Here is a 21,502-nt window from a genome sequence, read left to right as displayed (position 1 = left end):
ACACACACACACACACACACACACACACACACACACACACACTAATGTAAAAAAAAAAGTATATAATATCCATTTCTTAGATTGAGCAGTTAAGTTTTTTATTTGCATTAAATAAATCTATCTTATCAGTGAATTTTTTGGTAACAACTCTTTGAAAATTACAACTATATCAGCCAGCTTACCTTCCAAAGTGTCGTTTTAGAGGAAGCCTTCCAATATCTTGAATAAAAGAAATCTGTGCTGAAAACAAAGATCAAAAAATTTTAAAAATTAGGAAAAACATGAGGCAAAGGATTCTTTTCATTTTCTTTTTCTAACAACAAAGCTGATTGTATTAATTTTTCTTGAATCATAGTAAGAAAAAGAACCACACCGCCAGAACGGGGAACCCGCGGCCTCGGCCCGCTGGCTCCGTCGGCCAGCGGGCCGTTTTGGATGTGCGTGGACATCTCTCCGTGGGGAAAAAAAAAAAAAGAAAAATAACCAGTTTTTAAACAAAGTCCTCTACATTTGAATTGCTTCAGTTTCATTTGCTTTTCACCTATGTGCACAGGGAAAACTGTACAAGTATCATGATGCTCAGAGAATGAGTCTACTTAATTTATGAATAGTCATTTTTGTTGTTCTGTGCCACTGAGTTAGAACTGACTCATAGCTGACTTTCCAGTGAGTTTTTGGACATGGTAAATCTCATGGGAGGAAATTACCGATCCTTCATCTGAGCACCAAGTGGTGGACATGAACTGCATGTCCTGGAGATTGCAGTGAAGCTTCTTACAACTAAGCCACCAGAGTTCCTTGGTGCTTATGGGGCACATACTCAACAATCATACCTTCTGCTATTTCTGAATAGTCTTGACAGTCTCTTTTAGAAACTAGAATATGCACAGCAAAACATAAACCAATTCAACAATTTTTACATGAATAATTCAATAACACATTTTATTCTTTAAATTGTATACTGTATTAACTTCTTACTCTCATTTTCTGAATTAATGTTCTTCCATTGACATGAGTTCAATGACTCTTTAAGTTTCCCTTGACCTTTCAAATTGTTACTGTGAATTTGGCTCTAGATTCCATTCTCTCCTTTTAGATTCAGATCCAATAGCTATTGCTGGCATGCAATACCTTTCCTTGATATTTTTTTTGGAAGCATAATGCTCAATCTATAGTTTGAGCTGCACTCCTTTCCACTGGTTCTGAGTCAAAGCAACGAAAAAACTTCTCCATGCTTGTCCTGCTCTGACTCAGGTCTGGAATCTTATACTCCACACCTCCTGCTACACAACATTCCAAGGAGAGACCCATATGCAGTCCTCTGACACATCAGCATGGGAAAAAGTTAAGAGAGTTCTTAAAAGGAACACAGTGCTCAAGACAGACATTCTAACCTACAACCAGGAGAAGATAACATAGATGAATGGGATCTTCTAAGACTCAAATCCCTATGCACATCCAAAAACTTCTCCAGTAGGGTAAAAAGGGAAGCCACTGACTGGGAAAAAGTATTCGGTAATAACATATCAGATAAGGGACTTATATCCAGAATTTATGAAATACTTGAGCACTACAACAAGATAAAGGTAAAGAATCCAATAGAAAAATGGGCACAGGATATGAACAGGCACTTAACCGAAGACGACATTCAGATGGCTAACAAGCACATGAAGAAATGCTCAAAATCCCTAGCCCTAAGAGAGATGCAAATTAAAACAACTAGGAGATATCATCTCACCCCAGTCAAAATAGCAAAATTTAACAGAACATCAAGCAACAAATGCTGGCGAGGTTGTGGAGAAACTGGAACCCTGATTCACTGTTGGTGGGAGTGTAAAATGGTGCAACCCCTGTGGAAAGCAGTATGGCGCTTTCTCAAAAAGTTGCAAATAGAGATACCATTTGACCCAGCAATTCCACTACTGGGAATATACCCTGAAGAGACCATAGCTGACATCCAAGCAGATATATGCACACCCATGTTTATTGCAGCTTTGTTCACAATAGCAAGGAGTTGGAAACAACCTAAGTGCCCATCAACAAACGAATGGCTAGAGAAGCTGTGGTATATTCGCACAATGGAATACTATGCTGCATTAAAAAATAAGGAACTCATGCAATATTATTCAAAATGGTTGACTCTGGAGAACATTATGCTGAGTGAAATATCCCGGTCACAAAAGGACAAATATTACATGATGCCACTGTTGTAGAATGGGACTGTCCTTGGGGTTGGGGAGAGACTGAGTAAGATGGGTTCAATAATGTATACTGCACTGAAACAGAGGAGGGAGAAAACTGTTTAAAAGAGATATATGACTAGGTACTTCTGTCATGAGTCTAGAGCGAGGGCTACATGGTGGAGGGGACCTGGGGGAGGGTTTGTAAAACAATGAAAGAATCCTTTCTCTTACTTTTCCATAATTTTTGACTCATGTACTTATAACCTGTTAGTCAAATTTGTGTCTTCTAGGTTGCAACACCCCCATGACACATCTTCAAGGATATGAATATGTACGGCCAAGCACAATCAATAAGAGTGCATCTAAATTCCAAAATCAATCTCCATAATAGTCTATGTGTTTCCTACTGCCAAAGGGGCCCTTTAGAGTAGTGAGAGAAGATCTTCACCCTGAAACCCACAGCGTCCCTTTTCAGCAGGAAGTAGCTAAGAGAATACGCCATCCCCCTTTCCTTATGAATCAGGGTCAAGTCTCTCTCAGGGAGGAGTGATAGGGAATGGTAAAGGACACACCGACAAAGGAGATTAATCAGAACTGACTTTGACAAGCACTGTGGCAATTGGACAATTAAAACAGACATTCAGATGGATGGCGGGGAAGAAGAACAAACTGGGGAGGAGGGTGGAGAGAATGGTGCGGCAATGAAGGAGTGAAAGCCCAGAATCCCTGTGAATGTTCACTGAAACTAATAAAATTTAATAATAATTAAAAAAAAGACAGACATTCTTTATTGGTTAAGTTAAAACACCGTTTAGATTTAAGACTTGAGGGGATATTTTGGTTTCAAGTTTAATGAATATCTCAGAACAGTAGTTTCAGAAGTCATTTAGCCACAGTGGCTCCAGAGTTTGGATTCTATGAGAATCTGAAACTCTGTTTTAGGGAACAAAGCCTTCTTAACCTTAGTTATAATTTCACAAGTATGGAAGAAATGCTACTGATTCATCCTGATGTAATTTTAATATTAATGTATTTTTTCACATTTAGCATTTTTATTCCATTTTCTAAAAGATGAGTTACATATCTGCCCCCTTTCCTTTAAGTCAGTATGGTAGTTTTCCATTATCAATTGTTTAAAGAGAAGCTTTGATGATAAATGAAATGAAACAGGCCAGGGGAGGGGTAAAGCGTGAATTGCTGCTTTCAAAATATCAACACTTTCACAATTCTATTATCACACGTTACATGTGCGCACACACAGGAGAATCTGCATGGTCCGTGTTTTCAGTGTTTCTTGCAGGCGGGGAGGCAGGCAGCTGCAGTTGGTCATGCTGGCTCAGTCTCTGAGGTTTGCTCAGCTTCACATTATTCAGAGGCCCTGGGTGGAAGACTCCAAGGTCTTTTTTTTTTTAATTTTTTTTATTTTATTATTTGTGTGTGTGCGTGTACCGTCAAATCAGATCTGACTGATACAGGAGGAGATTGTCCCTCCTTCCTCGGCAGAGCTCTGGTGGATTCAAACCGTGCGCCTCTGGGATTGCAGTGCAGCTTCTTGCCACTAGGCTACCAGAGCTCCCCTGACTCCAAGGTCTTGAAATCCCAAATTGTCACAGCTCCATCAATGCCAGAAGTGCAAAATTTACGACAGTCTTGCTTGTCCACCTCATAAATGGACACCTGAGTGATACTATTCTGGTGCGGCGTCTCCAAAAAGCCTCGGTGGTCACCCGCTTGTCTATGTTGCAGAAGAGCTCCGTGGCCAACAGGTTGAGCTAGATGATCTGTTTCAGAATGTCCAGTTTGGAGATGAAGGTCAAACAGCTGCAGCCATCATAGTTGAAGAGCATCGGGCAGCAGTCATGGCCAGTGGCCACGCTGTTCAATACAAATCACAAACTCAGGAGGGGCAGGAACTCCGTCTTTGGAGTAGAAACCGGAACGCTTTTGGAGGCATCGGCTACAGACATGGGGATGTCGTGGCTGACCCAGACCAGGCAGCTCCCACTGGCAGAGAAGTTGATGCCGTGGACCCAGCCCCCAGTTCCACTGCCACCAAACTCAGACATCAGCTGGCCAAACAGCATCTTGCTGCTCCATGGCATACTGGCTGTCTTTTCATCCACTTCTTTAATGAAGGCTTAAAAAGCACTCTGCACTTGAAGTCGCAGGAGCCCAGTGCCAGCAGAATGTTGGAATGCCAGTCCAAGCTGAGGACTGTGAAGCAAACTGGCTTCTTAATGTGCTTGCTGACCCACCAGTCATTTTCAGACTCCAAGTAGCAGATGGAGATGAGCCATGTTCTGCTGTCCACGGTGAACTTGTTCTCCAGCAAGGACCACTTCAGAACGTGGCAGCCTGGCTGATGCGCAGGATTACCAGGTGGGCTTCCAGATGCCATCCTTCTGGCTCCAGATGTAGGCATTGTGGTCTGCCAACAGGTGACAATGTGATTGATCTTGGATGCCCAGTCAATGCCTGTGATGTGCCTGTTGTCAATTCTCATGCAGCAATCATATATGACAGAATAGAAATGCCCCAGAGGGTTTCCAAGGCTGTATCTTCACAAAGGCAAGCTGCCAAATATTTGCCCTGCAGAGTAGCTGGTGGGTTGAATGTCTCAACCTTCTGGTTATCAGCTGAGTGTTTTAGCCATTGTGCGACCAGGGTTCCTTACATTTTGATACATACAGAGCTACCAAATATATATCTTTTCCTTGCTTGTACATCATATCTCCTATTAATATTTTACATTTCTGTGGTACAGGTTCCACATAAGCACAAACAAGTGTTCTGGGATTCCCATTCTTCTCAATGTCAGCCACAGCTTGTCATGATCCAAACACCTTTGCAGTCTATAAAGCACAAATAGACAATCTCCTGGTATTCTTTACTTTCAGCCAGGATCCATCTGACATGAGCAAAGATGTACGTGGTGCCATGGTCTCTTCTAAATCTTCTGGCGGTTTCCTATCTATGTACTGTTTCAGCCATTTTTTAATGATCTTCAGCAGTATTTTGCTTGCATGTGATAGCAATGAAATTATTCGATAATCTCCACATTCAGTAAGTGGATCACCTTTCTTGGGAATGGAAACAAATATGGATTTCTTTCAATTCATTAGCCAGCCAGCCATCCTCCAAATTTCCTGGCACAGACTGGTGAGTGTATCCAAGGCTTTATCTGCTAATTTAAACAAGTCAATTAGTATCCCATCAATTCCCAGGACCTTATTTTTTCCCAATGCCTTCAATGCAGCTTCTACTTCCTCCTTTATTACCACTGGCTGTTTATATGGTACTTACTGAAATTTTTCAGTGTTAATTCTCTCTGATACAGTGACTCTGTGTATTCCCTCCATCTTCTTTTGATGCTTTTTAGGTCATTCATGCATTGCCCATAGTATCTTTCAATATTGTGACATGAGGCTTAAATTTGTTTTTAAGTCCTTTCAGCTTGAGATATGCATAGCAAGTTCTTCCTTTTTTATTCTCCAATTCCAGCTTCCTATGCATTCCATTTTTGTCTCCCCAGCTGCCTTTTAAATCTTCTGTTCAGCTGTTTCACTTCGACATATTTTCCTTTAGTTTTGGCTTCTTGACACTGCAGTGCAATCTCTTCGGAGATCCATTCCGGTTTTTTCTTTCTCCTGTTTTTGTAATGATCTTTTGCTTTTTTCCCTAGATGATATCTTTGATATCATCCCACAGTTCATCTCATCTTCCATCACTGGTGTTCAATGCATCAAACTTATTCTTCAGATGACTATGAAATTCCAATGATAGATGCTGTTGTATGAACAGAGCAGGGGAGCACTGCATGGAATTGGGAAGGGAGTGTGCCAGGGTTGTATTCTCTCTCGAAACCTGTTGAATCTGTATGCTGAGCAAATTATCAGAGAAGCTGGACTCTATGAGGAGGAGTGTACATCAGAATGGGAAGGAGACTCATCAATAAGCTAAGTTATGCAAATGACACAAACTTGCTTGCTGAAAGTGAGGACTTGAAGAACTTTGTTTCAGAAGATCAAGAAATGCATCCTTTGGTATGGACTGCATCTCAATGTCAGAAAAACAAAGATTCTTACCACTAGACCAATAAGCAGCATCATGAGGGATAGAGGGGAAATTGAAACTGTCAACAGCTTCATCTTGCATGGATCCACAGTTAACACCCTTGGTAACAGCAGTCAAGAAATAAGGAGACGCACTGCACTGGGAAAATCTGCAGTTAGGGACATTTCCAAATTATTGAGGAGTAGTGATGTCAGTTTGAGGACTAAGGTACATCTGATTCAGGCCATAATCTTTCTGATTACTAGCTATGTTATCTGAAAGCTGGACAATGAAGAAGGATGACAGAAAAAGAATTGGCACTTTTGAGCTGTGGTGTTCGAGAAGAGCACCGAACATCCCCTGAACGGCCAAGAGAACAAACAGTTATGTCTTGAAGAGGGTGCAGTCAGAGTGTTCTCTGGACACAGGCACAATGAGACTTTGCTTCACATACTTTGGATATGTTGCTAGGAGGTGCTTTTCCTTGGAGAAGGACATGATGTGGTGAAAGGTGGAGGGTCAGACAAGGAAGACCCTCAACCAGGTGGATTGACATGGTAACTACTACAATAGGCTCTAGTGTGTCAGGAAGTGTGAGGATGGCGCAGGACAGAACAGGGTTCAGGTCTTTTGTTCATAGGGTCATTATGAGTTGTGCTCGACTTTATGGCACCAAACAACAACAACATTCCTATGGTACATTTATTATCCTTCATGAACCGATAAATTATTATCACTAACCAAGTCTGTGCTTTCTATCATGGGAGAAAGATGGGCAATCTCTTCCCAAAAATATTTACAGCCTCAGAAAACCAACAAGAGTGTCACTGTGAGGTGGACTTAACGTGACAGAAGTGGAGTTTGCACTTTATATTAGGGTTTACTCATTGTACTATAGTTTTAGGCTTGACAAATGTTTAATGTCACATGTCTACCATTACAGCATCATACAGAACAGTTTCATTTCGCAAAAATGCCCCATCTTACACCCACCATACCTATCTCATTGCCCTTTAACAATTGATCTATTCATTTTCTCCATATTTTGCCTAATCCAGACTGCCATGTACTCTAGTTGGAATCACAGCGTATATAGTTTTTTAAAATAAGTATATACAAACAATAGTAAAGAATGTCCAGCTTGTGCTCTTTCAAAATCTCTATGGGATCAAACTGACAACAGCAATTTAAAAGACAACAAACTAAAAGGGCAGTGACTTTATGTTAATTGTTGAAGACTAATTCATAAAGTGAGAGAATGGATGCACACACAACTCCAAAAGTGTAATCAATGTCAACAAACTATACATGCATAGTTACCTTTATAGTCTCAATAATAAAAATTTTTAATTAAAAATAAAATGTAGCTCTGGATATGTTACAGATAGTCCTATTTGTTAGCAGCAGGTTTGGTTTTTGGTTTATTGTGTACTTAAAAATTATTGAAAAAGTAATCATTTAATGGTTTTGTTAGGTATGTTTTACTTTATTTTAAAACGAAGGGGGAAGCTTTTATCCTGTTTGATTTTATGTATAAGCATAAACCCTAGGAATTGACACCAGTCTGTCCAAAGTAAGTTACCTTACTTTGTTTAATTTAAAAAAAAACCCAAAAAACAACTGGGGGGGGGGAAGCATGTATTTAGAATTTTTTTTTTTAAAAAAGGGGGTAAACTTTAATCTCACTATTGTACAGCAATGAGGCAACTCATAAAAATGCAGTGATATAAAACACTACTTCTTTAGTGTGAGAACATATGCCCTTGTTATTACCTTGATTTCTCATTGGAACAGTCAGTAAAGCAAGGTAAGGCAAGAGCTGAGTTTGGAGGCATAAACCTGGTAAGCAGAAGTCAGAAAAAAGTTCTCTTGCTGCTAGGCAATTCTCTCGATACTGCATAGGGGAGGAAAGAGAAAAATCAGAAGATGAATTAAAAAAGACCTCAGACAACCCACAACAAAAAAAAGTATGGCTATATATAAACTAGATAAAGTTTATTATACTATAAAGTGTAGATCACCCAGACTCTGATTTCTAAAAATTATTCCCACTGAAAGGAATCACAAACACATGCACTTTTAAGAGTTTATCTAATGAGATAATTTTCTAATAACATATTTGCCTACACATCGAACTCGCATAAAAATAATAAAGTTACAAATGAAAGGATTGATTATGAGCATACAGACATCACAAAGTATGTGAATGTCTTTCATGGAAATAATTTTTTATGTGTGATTTTAATACAAAAGTTTACAGAAAGGTTGGATCTTCATTCATTCATTTATTCATTCTTGCACATTTTCCTCCCTTGTCCTCCCCCAATCTATTTTGCAATGCACCTCTTATTCCAGATTACTGTCATACATATAATGTCTAATCATATATTCCTTTCAGAAAGAATTCTTCCTCTCCTCTGTTCCAATGCAGTGTTCATTTGAACATTGAACAGAGTATTCATTTGTTCTATCCACTCTTTTCCTATCTACTCCTTAACCTTCTCAATGAAGTAATTTTTTTTTAATGAGACTCTACCAAAATTCTCTTATAAAGGCTCCATGTTGTACTCTAACTCCAAATTATATAATTTACAAAAGCTGAACATGAATATTGTCAAAGGTATATAAAATGGGACATAAGGGCACAGGGTTCTAAGTTATCTCTCTGAAATGGCCAGGAGTGAGTGAGAATAGCACAGCCCCTCACCACACCAAAGCAGAAAGCCCCTAGAGGGCTGAGCCGATAGCCCAGCCCAATGGTGCCTCTTGAGGCACACCAGCAGCAAGAGGTTCATTCATTTCTTGTTGGCTCACATTGTTGTACCAAGAATGGGGTTTATTAGGGAAGTAAGTTGGAAAGTAGCGAAGGCAAAGAATTTCACCCAATGCAAATCCAGGTTTTGGTCCCACAGTCCCAAGGCACAATTCCTTAATTGGGCAAGACTCTGGTTTCAGTTCAGCAACACAAATTCAAGAAGCCACTGGTTTCCTCAGTCATCTGGCAAGGTTTGCCTCAGACCAGTTATAAGTCAGCTTCTCCTTAATTATCCGGCAAGCACAGCAAAATCTGTAATTGTGGTCTTTATCTCAGGGCTCCTCTGGTTATACCTCTACCACCATCACCAGGGTCTCACAATCAATAAGGTCTTGCTCAAGTCTCCCACAAGTCTTGCTTTCCTCAAGTCTTGATGCCCAGTGTGGGAAGCGTGCACTTTCTCTCTCCTTGTTTATCCTAGTCCCACAGCTGTTAATAATTTGCAAGACCATGTGTCTACATTTAAGGTAGCTGGAGATCAAAGGGGACTAAGGTAATTGCTAAAAAGCCAATTTTAACACTGCTGATATATTTTGAGTTTAGCTTAAGCATATTTTCTTTTATATTCTGAAGTACTCTTTGTGGGCCACTTCATTGTTGCCTCAAAAATGTGTAACTTTTGGACTTTACAAGTGTAACTGAGAATAGCAAAAGCTCACTTAGTAAAGTAACTCCTCTACATGGTTAGAGGCATATTCAGAACATGAAATTAAAATATAAAGTATATCAATATTTTGTTTTCAATAAAAGTTCACTAATAAAACTCATAGATGCTTTCAAATTTGGGGCAATTTTCTTTCCTGTAATTTGACTGACATTCTTTTTTATGTTTTACCATAATCTTAAGAAAACTGTGGGCTTAAAGACTATTTCTTACAAAGAATAAAAATATAGTGTTTTCCCTCTTACCTTTTTATTTATTAGAAACCACTGAGGTTTGTGCAAGGGTCGAAAACTTGCTCCTGCTCTTTGGCAGTGAGCAAATCCTCGGGCTTTGTTGGAATGTATCACACCTCTTGTAGATATCGATGTACTATACTCCCTGAGTAAAAAGCGTGCCTAATAAATAAGAGGTGAAATTATTAAAAGGTAGAGAAATGTATAAAATAGAATTATAGGTACTATTGATACAGGACTCAACATGTTAAGAGGGTTAAGCCAGGCTGCTCCTTGGAGGCAAGGATTCTGGGGCTTCGTCTGACATACTTTGGACATGTTGTAAGGAGGGACAGGTCCTTGGAGAGGGACATCATGCTTGGGAGGGTGGAGGGACAGCGCAGGAGGGGAAGACCCTCTATGAGGTGGATTGATTCAGTGACTGGGGTGATCAGGATGAATGTGTCAGAGGCAGTGAGATTGTCAGAGGATAGAGCAGGGTTTAGGGCTATTGTACATAGGGTGGCTATGAGTTGCAAGCAACTCGACGGCACATAACAACAACAAAGCCTTTGCATGGTCAATAAAGCACAAACAGACATTTTAAAAAAAAGAACAAGGTTGCACAATTTGATGGGTGGAGGGAGGGGTTGGTGAAGCAAATGGGAAAGATCTGGTGTGAAAAACAATGTATATGACCTTTAGAAATAAACCAGTAAAAAAATTTTTAAAAACTCAAAACACCCCCCCCAAAAAAAAGAAAAAGAAAAACTAAAGAATTTAAAATTACAAAGGTGGGAGAGGGAAGAAAACGTTCAAAAATGATAAAAACATTTTTGAAAAGAAGTACAAAAGTAAACACTATACTTATTCTGTCAGCTTTTTTTTGTAGGTTGGAAAATTTCAAAAAGATGAAGAAATAGATAGAACAACTTTTTTGTTAAACTTTTCCTAACTCCAGTTGTTAAGGCCATGTCAATATTTATAACAGAAAAATATTAACATTAAAAAATGGCATCCAACAGAACTTTCTGTGGTGATAAAAATATTGTTATTAGGTTGTTCAATTCAGTATCTACAAGTCTTATATAGGTACAGAATACTAGAAGGTGGTTAGTAAGACTGATGAATGCAATTTTAAATTTAAAATAATTTCATATTAAATATCCCCTTGTTGCTAATGTCTACTGTACTGGACAGAGCACTGGCAAAATGCTAAAAAGTAATACAAACCCATAGTGAATAACTGCAAACAAGAGGGGGAGAATTTAAAAAGACTAGCAGGAAGTACAGCAAAATACCCACTTCTCCACTTCTTTCCCATTTACTTTTAGAAATCACTAAGTTTTAAAGCAAAACCACTTCCATGGAGTCAGATTTATGGCGATGCTACATCAGGTTTCTGAGGTTATAAATCTTTATGGAAAAAAAGGTTGCGAATTTTTCTCCCTCAGAGCATCTAACAGATTCAATCAACTGACCTTTTGTTTAGCAGTCAGTATGTTTATACACTAGGCCATCAGGGCTTCTTAACATTAGATAATAAAAAAAAGTAAATTAAAAAAACCCAAAACCAAACACAATGTATTCTCTCACTAATAAAATTGAATTAATTCTAGCTGTTAATAAAAACAGAGTTGGAGAAATTAATTTTATTATCCGTATAAATAGTTACATAAAACACAGTAAAATAAATGGGATTATAGAGTGCATTTTCCTTTCTCAAATATTAAGAAATACAAACAAAAACATTTAAGTGAAATGGTCTTACATTCCAGTCACCACTGAGGATATCTGCAAAACTCAGAAATTCAGTGGCTCTCACAAGGTCATCTATTTCCACAAAGAAATCTACGTAGTTTTGATGAAGATATAAATTAAACAACTCTCCCGGCATGTGAGACATTTCTACTACCTCCTACAACAATAAAATAAATAAAATTTAGAGGAGCAAAAGAAATACATGGATTTTTTTTTTAAAAAAAACCACAGTAGTTAAATATATATAAAGTTAAGCATAAACACACACACGTGCACGTATATAATACCAATGCAACACATGCCATTGAAGACTTTACCTCAGGTTGAATAACTAATGTATCCCGTTCATGCTCTGACAAATGAGAAGGCAGTCGAGGTGAGTCTAATTCTGTTATGGGTGTCCCTATTTAAAAAAAGAAAAATCAGTTGTTACTCATCACAGAGATATGTCACCCAGTAATAAGCACAAATGTCAATAAGGGAGACAATAGCAAATGCTGATGAGGATGTGAGGATGCTAGAATGCTGACATTGGGATGGCACTTCCCTTAAATGTTGGAAATAAAAATCCTATTTGATTGCAATCTCACTACTAGGTATATATCCTGAAGAAATATAAAGACATGACATGAATGGACAGATACACGCCGTGTTCACTGCAGCCTTCTTCACTCATAACAGCAAAGAGATGGAAACAACATAAGCACTCATCAAGGAATGAATGAATGGATGGATAAACTATGATACATACACAAAATGGAATGCCATGCAACAATATAGAACAATTGAGAATACAAAAATTCCATGAACAAATCAATGAAGAATTCTTTTATAATGTAGATGAACTTGGAGTACATTATGTCGAATGACATAAGTCAATCACAAAAGGATAAACAGGAGTCCATTAATATAAGGAGTGGCATCTACTTCCTAAACATGCCTCTGGAAACTCTAAGGAAAGTCTTCAGCACAATGGAATACTATGCAGCTTTGAAAAACAAGGAACTTATGAATTATTATACAAAATGGGTGACCCTGGAGGACAGCTGAGTAAAATATCTCAGTCACAAAAGGACAAATACTGCATAATGTCACTGTTGTAAAGCAGCACTGACATCGAGGTTGGGGAGAAACTAAGAAAAGAGAAAAGAGGAGATAAATAATGCATTTGTTTAAGAGGAATACATAATTAGGTATTATTGTCATGACAAGAGTCCAGAATGAAAGCTACATAGTGGAGTGGATGAAGGCAGGGACTGTATAACAGTGAAAGAATTTTTTCTTACTTTTCAAAGAGAAAGGGGAAGGGTAGGCAGAGAGGAGAGTGTGCAACAATAAATGAATAGAAATCCAAAATCTCTGTAAACTTTCATTAAAATAAAAAAAAAAAAGAGGCTTTAGGCCTTTTGTTCATAGGGTCGCTGAGTTGTGTGCAACTCAAAGGCAATCAACAATAACAACAATCTAAGAAGGTAAAGAAAGGTTTATACACAGAAAGAAACATTCTTTAATGGTTACCAGGAATGGTGGAGAATAGGAAGCAGAATGCTAACCAAGTAAAAAAACCCTCATGGCCATTAAGTCAGAGATCCCGCAGTGGGTTTTCTGAGACTGTCAATCTCAAGGGGGGAGACTGCCCATCCTGCTCCCCTGGAGCATATACTGGATACAAACTGCTAGAGAGGTAAGGCTTAGAAGTAGTGCACCTCTCTAAGGACTATGTCGTCAGAGTTCCCTAACTAGTAAGAGACATGTATTAATCTGGGTGAAGGAAAGTAAAATATAAAAAGGGGACAATCAGCATGTTAACATTAAAGAAATAAAGACATAGTGAGGTACACAGGAGTTACAGAAAGAAAAGTAAAATATTATTACAGATAGAATCTTTCATCATCAGGAGTAACAGATGTTAATCTCCATGAAGATACCCAGGCTGATTGGTAATAGGAACAAATTTCCATAGTGAATGAGAGTATACTCACAATCGTATAGGTTGAGAAGAAATTATTTCTATACAGATACCTGTAATGTGTTAGAAAAGATCTAGGCATACACAGTAGAACAAATGGTGGCAGTTAGCAAATGTCTTAGCCATAATCAAATCCACTGAGGGAATGAATCACTGGGCTGGGAGCCCAGGACCACAATCTCTAGGGAAATCAAGGCCAACCGGCATAACATAATTGTCCACAAAGACAATGGCATATATCCTAATTTGGTAAATAGCAACTGGGAATTTTAAAAGCTTATGAGCAGGCATCTAAGGTACAACTATTAATCATTACTATTTAGTTGATTAATTATGACTCAACTATAAATTGTTATCAGTAAGAGAGTTCTGGTGGCCTAAAGGCAAGAAGCTCTGCTGCAATTGTGAAGGTGTGCAATTTGAATCCACCAGATGTTTCGCTACAGGAGGGCCAATGGCCTCCTGTGTAAGTCGGATCTGATTTGAGAGTACACAACAAGAAAAAAAAAATTGTCCTCTTTAAAAAAAAATTGCTATCAATAGTTATTAAGCAGAAATAACTACTTAGCCTAATGAATAGACATTAATAGTTGAGTGTATTAATAACTATTAGGTGCTACTACTAGTAAGTATTATTTAGTTGAAAAATCTAAGCGACTCTGTGAACTTCAATCTCAACAAGCCTGAGATCAGAATAAGAGAGTGCTTGGCTAAATGTTAACTGCTCTGAAAAGGATCACATAAGAAGTTACCTGATAGTAGGAGAAAAATGGGAACAAAACTCAAAGCCATTAACCGAGCAGGGCTCTAGGCTAGTTCACACTGGCCACAAAAGCCTAAATGGACTAATGACTTAGCTACAGCACATTATTAAAGATTTGGAGATATGGATGTGGCCAACAGTAGTTTCTTCTTTACATTTAATCCCACTCATAGAAGAATAACCATGATATTTTAGACCTTGCCAAACAGAAACTGGCCTAACCAAATTGATCACATTTGAGAAAATGTCTTATTTTATTTCAGTTAAACACTAATATCCCACAGATAAAAAGAAATAAATTTATCTTACTTTTACAATATAGTATTTTCCCCAGAGCTCTGAAGAGAAAGAGAGAAACGTCTTTGCCACCAATAGCCTGGATTTCTTGATTTTCAAAAACCTTGTTGGGCTTTTTTCTTTGTTTTGATTTGGACAGTGCAGCATCAGATTTTAACGAAGACAGCCCTTTTTTCCTTGGCCAAATCTTGTTCTCTCCTAAATAATGAATACCCAAGTGATAATAGTTTACAAATTGAAAATAAAGACCAAGAACATTTTGTACATAAGTACACTAAATATTCTAATCAAAATATATTCTCCAAATAAACAATAACTAGAAAACACACAAACTATGCTGAATAGAATCCTCTTTTAGGTTATGAATGCTATTAAAACAATGTCATTTAAAATTATGACACAGATTTTATGCTTTCACATAATTAATAATATACTTCTTTTGTATTTTTAAAGTACTGTTTTTAATATTATTCATGTCCAACTCAATTCTTCATAATGACTCTATGGAGGAAAAACAGATGAACAAAATAAGGTAAAAAAAAGAAACAGTTCTCCACTGCCCCTGCCGTGGGTCCCAGTAGCTCAGGAGGCAGGTGGAGAGGCAGTGGCCAAGCTGGAAAGTCACTGGAATTTAGAAAAGAATTATAACTACATGGCTTTTTAGACTTGTGGTACATACATTAGGAATTGTGTATACAATGTTCATAATGTCTCTAAACTGGCCTTTAAAACAACCAATAAAATACCAACCATGAAAGGAAAAAAAAAGAAAAATAAAGTAACTGGCTTATTAGTTAAGAAGAGATTCTAAGATATCAGTTAAGACGACCTTTCAGGATCTAGACAGCTACTTCTAGAATCCAGGTTAATCACTCTGTTATAGGACCTCGATATTGATGGAGGCTGTTCCAAATTTATGTCCATGTTCAAATTTCATTTATAAGCTTACTGTTTGAAATCTAGAATGTGTAATTAAAAGTAGCACAGAATAGCAGAAAGAATAAAGGGTCCAGATTTGAAACCTACTATTATTAGGCTAGTTTGAAAATGAAATTTAAAAATATTATTTGTCAAAATAGTGTTTGGCTCACTCAGGAATTATGATTTTATTCCCTTTAAGATCCCTATGCCTACAGGAATAATCTTAAAATTGTTAGGATCCTAAACTGGCATACTCTAGCAGTCCTCTCATTAATTCTAGAAATGAACCTATGTACTGTTTATGTACACTGATATCTATAGGAATAAACAGAGTTCTCATGTGTTTATTAGTGGACAATTCCTTTATGATTGACTGACTCATTGCTATCAAAGTCAGAACCAACTTCCACCTGGCCCCTCAAGAGACTGCCCATCATTTCCACCTCCCCCACCCCAAGAAGGTGGCAGGTTTGAGAGTTGCTATGAGTCGTCTATGACTCAACGGCACTTAACAACAACAACATAGAGAAGGCTACGTTGGCCTACAGGACAGAAAGTTATGCTACCAAGCCCAAAGTGGGTGATCTTAATCTGCGGCCCTCAGGCCTGGTTTAAATTGTTTTTTGTCAAACATTCTTCTAAGTGATATAGCACTGGTCTGTGCATTGCCATACAGAGGTAACTTGTGGTTTCTATGATGCTAAACATTGTGACACTGATGTGCCAAATGTAGTAATGGTTACCCATGGTTGACAGTGTTTGATGGAGCTTCCCAGTTAACATAAGCTTGGAAGCAAGAGTGGCATCCACTTCCAAAATGGCTTGCCTCCAGAAACTCTATGAACATGGAGAAATGATGAAAGTTATACAAGAGTCCAGGTCTTTCGTTCACAGGGTCACTATGAGTCATCTACAACTCGACGGCACTTAACAACAAGAACAAAAAAACTCTGTATTAGCAGTGTAATTCCTTACCCACTAGGCCACCAGAGCTTCCTATTCCTCTATAATTATGTTGCAAAACCAAGACACAAATTAAATGGATAGGTTCACATGTGAGTAGAAACTCTAAGATTTTGGGTGGATTTTGAGTGCTCTAAAGCACAAGTCAGGTCCTCAATGATAAGCATCAAACTTGCTAACACTTTCTGATGAGAACTTTGTGTAGTAAAAATAGAACTCAATGCTGTTAGTTGGTTTGAGTTTTTTGTTATTAACTCTTTTATTTTAACAATAATTTCTTAACTGTCATTAAATTATTATGAAAACCTGCTAGAGGGTCAGTTATGGGTTGGTTCCAGCTCCATAGTACACAACAATAATCTTTATATAAGTTCTTACATGAAAGATGAGAAGTCAAAGAATATGTCAGCCAAAAAAGGCTGTAAAAGTGTTATCTGAGATGTGAGAGGGTCAGGATTTGTACCCAGGAAGTCTTACCTAAAGTTAGTGGGGGTTTTTTTGGAAAAACTAGTTTTGAAAGGTATTCAGCCATGTAAATGGATTAGGTTTTGTCTCAAAGAGATATATATATTTGCAGGGATGTGTGTACATATGTGTACATAGCTACTTTCTCAACTAAAAACCAACCAAGGGGGAAAAAAAATCCCTCAAACTTGTGACTAGACATATATTATTAATTATAAAACATTCTTATTCTGATTCAACAAATAATTGAGAGAGTACCAATGTACTTCCGTATTATCTTTCATATTTACCTTTTGAAAAAGAAAACTGGAGGCTATTTATTGCACTTCTGATATCACCGGAACATCCCTGACACAGCAACTCGAGAGAAGCTTTATCAGGAGCAGTATTTTTTCTTCCACACTATAATGAGAAAATGTAAATCTAAAAAACGACCTTTAAAATTACAAGGGGACTAAATGAGATCCAAACTTGAATGGTAAAAAGCTTTCATGCAAAATACAAGCCCAGCTATTACAATTGTCAATGTCTTATTGTAAGATAAATTTTCAATTTAAAATAGTGCTTTACTTTGACTAGGTGTGTCTTTTTCTTTTTGGTAAGAAAAACATATATTTAGAATTAGCCAGCTGTACTTAGTTTAGATGATCACAATTTTGTTGGCAACATCCAAAGCATCAGTCAGGAGCAAGTTGACCATAGTCCACCTTCTGTCCATCAGGTCTGATCAAAATGTTGACTTCAGCCACATCAATGTCACTGAACTTCTTGACAGTTTGTTTGATTTGGTGTTTGTTTGCCTTGACATCCACAATGAACACAAGTGTGTTATCTTCTATCTTCTGATGATGTCTGAGTGGTCAAGCTTGTTTCTCCTGAGGGTGCTCTTTTATGATTATATAGGCTGCCTTTGGAGTCTCAACGTCTTAGGCCACCAGAAAGTGGGTGACATGTAAATCTTCTTTTTTTGTGGCTGTGGAAATCCTTCACAGCTGCCTTCTTGGCCTTTAACACCTTTGCTTTAGTTTCAGTTTTAGGAGGGGCAGGGGCTTCATTCTTCACTCTCGGTGCCATTTTCCTAAAAAAGGGTCTGGCTAGGTTATGTCTTAACATTCTCCTGTCCTCTTTTCTACATACACATATATAGAAAAGCACCTACACACACACACACACACACGTGTGTGTACACACATATCTAAAATACATATATATATACACACACACACAAATATGTATACATATATATATATATATATATATATATACATACATACATACATAAAGGTAGAAACCCCCAAAAAATCATGATATTAAATATACAAGATAATTTGTCATATTTTAAAGAACATAATAATGCAACAAATCTTTGAAATTTTTACATAGATGTCTGTAAAAGGCTTTCCAAGATACTATTATATTCTGTTGAGTATTAAGAAGCCACAACTCTATCAGTTTCATATTTGAAGGCTAAGTTTCATACAACTGTTTAAGACATAATTCAGGTGACGGCTCACAGCTCATCTCACTCCAGATCTTTTAACAGCTACTTATAAAAGGAAAATAGTCCCATATTATAATCCTTCAATATTTAAACTTTAACAATAAAAAAGATTTCAAATTGTCTTTATTACAAAGTTACTGTCCTTTATAGTCTACTCAAATGTCATATTTCATCAAACAAAATAACTATTAACATCTTGGTATCTTTCCAGACCTCATTTTATAAATGAATAAGTAGATACAAAGAACTCTGGTGATGCAAGGGTTAGGAAATCTAACTGCTGACCGAAAAGATTAAGATTTGAATTTATCAGCTGCCTCAAGGCAGAAAGATGAGATAGTCTGTTTCCCTAATGATATAAAGACTCACAAACAATATAGGGTGATTCTATTCTAATCTACAAGGTTTCTAAGAGTTTTCATTAACTTGAAAGCTGTGGACATAAGAATAATGTATACTGCACTGAAACAGAGGAGGGAGAAAACTGTTTAAAAGAGATATATAACTAGGTATGTCTGTCATCACAGGAGACTAGAGCGAGGGCTACATGGTGGAGGGGACCTGGGGGAGGGTTTGTAAAACAATGAAAGAATCTTTTCTTTTACTTTTCCATAATTTTTGGACTCATGTACTTATAACTTGTTAGTCAAATTTGTGTCTTCTAGGTTGCAACACCCCCATGATACATCTTCAAGGATATGAACATGTACGGCCAAGCACAATCAATAAGAGTGCATCTAAATTCCAAAATCAATCTCCATAATAGTCTATGTGTTTCCTACTGCCAAAGGGGCCCTTTAGAGTAGTGAGAGAAGATCTTCACCCTGAAACCCACAGCGTCCCTTTTCAGCAGGAAGTAGCTAAGAGAATACGCCATCCCCTTTTCCTTATGACTCAGGGTGAAGTCTCTCTCAGGGAGGAGTGATAGGGAATGGCAAAGGACACACTGACAAAGAAGATTAATCAGAACTGGCTTTGACAAGCACTGTGGCATTTGGACAAGAACAAACTGGGAGGAGGGTAGAGAGAATAGTGCAACAAGGAATGAATGGAAACCCAAAATCTCTGTAAATGTTTATGAAAATTAATAAAATATAGGAAAAAAAAGTAGAAAAAAAAAGAATATAGAGTATGTACTCATACCTATACTCTTAGCAAGTTTCTGAGGCTATAAATCTTAACTGGAGACTATTCATCTTTCTCCCACAGAGCAGCTAGTGAATTTGAACTACTAATCTTTCTGCTAGTAGTTCAATACACATCATACTATGCCGCTAGGGCTCCTTACTCATTTTCCCTACCTTTAGAATTCTTAGATATCAATCATTCAATCTTTTCCCAATCTAATATATGAAAACCAGAACCCAGTTTAAACATGCACTTATCTGACTAGTGGTAGAGCTGAACACTTTTCACATTTACTGACAATCTGGATTTCTCTGTTGGCTTTTGATCTTTGCCTTTTCTTTTGTTAACCCATAATCTGTTACATAAATCGACAATTTCTTCTCACTAATCCATGCCTATGTTTTAACTTTGTTTATAGTACCAGTACCTTATGCCACTCCAAACTTTTCATTTTTACATAAATCCATCAATTATTCTCTTTGATAACCTCATATTTTCCAATATGGATATCCAACTGTCTTCATATCACTTACCAATTTTTAAGTCTATTCTTCTCACATTGATCTAGAACTTTACCTCCACTACCCTAAAAATTTCTATTAATTTCCACAATTTCTATTAATTTCATTCTCCTTTGATCGTTTATTGCTGTGCTAACATCACACTAATAACTTCTACAATTTAATAATATTCTTTGATTATCTGGTTACCAAGTTTCCCTTCATTGTTACTCTTTTATAAACAATTTTTAAAAGGAAATGTTTTATTTTTGCTCTTGGTTTTAAAAAATATTTAGATAATGAATTACTTGCAAAAAAAAAAGGTAATTTGAAATGATGACCCTTGCTGATAATGAAAAAAAAAATGCCATGGATGTCAATTACCAAAAATAAACATGGCTGAAATGTATGACCATTAATTCACTCTATACTTTATATGCTTTGTGATAACAAAGAGTTACTACTATATAATAGGTTATCCCCCCTTCTCTAAAAACAGATAGCAATCTAAAATTTTTAAAACGGAATCATTTAAGATATTCAATATTATAGCTTACTTGGCTAAGAGGTCAACATTTTTGCTTAATATAATTAACAAGATGCCAGTGACCAGGGTATTCTTTAGTTCCTTCTACACTATCATTACCCTTGGAGACTCATGGCAATACAATAACACTGAATTTTTTTAAATTTTTTTTTAATACTGAATTTTATAAAGGGTTGAAGTGCTTGCTTGATGTTGCTCCTACTGTATATTAATAAAGATATCAAAAGTCCACTGGTTTTAAGACTTCCAGATGAACTATAGTGGTGCCGAAGAGTACTAAATATAGCATGTCCTGCAAAAAGAATAACTGTCTTAGAAGTGTAATCAGGGTACTCTTTAGAGATAAGGATGGTGAGATTGCACATTTCTAGGGCATGTTATCAGCAGGGGTCAGACCCTGGAAAAACTCACACTTAGAAAAGGATGACCACTCTACCGGCGGAAACCGACGTCAGGATGTCACACAGGAAGTTCTCAGCCCCCAGGTATCGGTCCCTGGGCTTCCTGCCTCGAAAACGCAGCAGCCGGCACCGCGGGAAGGTGAAGAGCTTCCCCAAGGATGACGCCACTAAGCCCGTGCACCTCACAGCCTTCCTGGGCTACAAGGCCGGCATGACCCACATCGTGCGGGAGGTGGACAGGCCGGGGTCCAAGGTGAACAAGAAGGAAGTGGTGGAGGCGGTGACGATTGTGGAGACGCCTCCCATGGTGATTGTGGGCATCGTGGGCTACGTGGAAACCCCTCGCGGCCTCCGCACCT

General features: G+C 37.6%; 1 protein-coding gene and 1 pseudogene across 1 annotated transcript in view; both read right to left on the bottom strand.

The window, feature by feature from the left end:
• Positions 1-21,502, bottom strand: part of RAD17 (RAD17 homolog (S. pombe)) — a 39,162-nt gene that overhangs the window by 3,592 nt on the left and 14,068 nt on the right. The window contains exons 9-15 of the mRNA XM_006900029.1: positions 17,357-17,468; positions 14,730-14,915; positions 12,006-12,091; positions 11,699-11,845; positions 9,961-10,110; positions 8,010-8,130; positions 183-240 (exon numbers count right to left, since the gene is read on the bottom strand). Coding sequence (XP_006900091.1) covers positions 183-240; positions 8,010-8,130; positions 9,961-10,110; positions 11,699-11,845; positions 12,006-12,091; positions 14,730-14,915; positions 17,357-17,468 — 860 coding nt within the window. The remainder of the gene's footprint in view (positions 1-182; positions 241-8,009; positions 8,131-9,960; positions 10,111-11,698; positions 11,846-12,005; positions 12,092-14,729; positions 14,916-17,356; positions 17,469-21,502) is intronic.
• Positions 3,747-5,582, bottom strand: LOC102849318 (annotated as a pseudogene).

Source organism: Elephantulus edwardii, unplaced genomic scaffold, assembly GCF_000299155.1.
Source record: "Elephantulus edwardii isolate Elephantulus edwardi_28Jun2011 unplaced genomic scaffold, EleEdw1.0 scaffold00271, whole genome shotgun sequence".
NCBI classification, from domain to species: domain Eukaryota; kingdom Metazoa; phylum Chordata; class Mammalia; order Macroscelidea; family Macroscelididae; genus Elephantulus; species Elephantulus edwardii.
The sequence above is the reverse complement of the archived record's forward strand: the minus strand, read 5'-3'. Positions and strand labels throughout refer to the sequence as shown.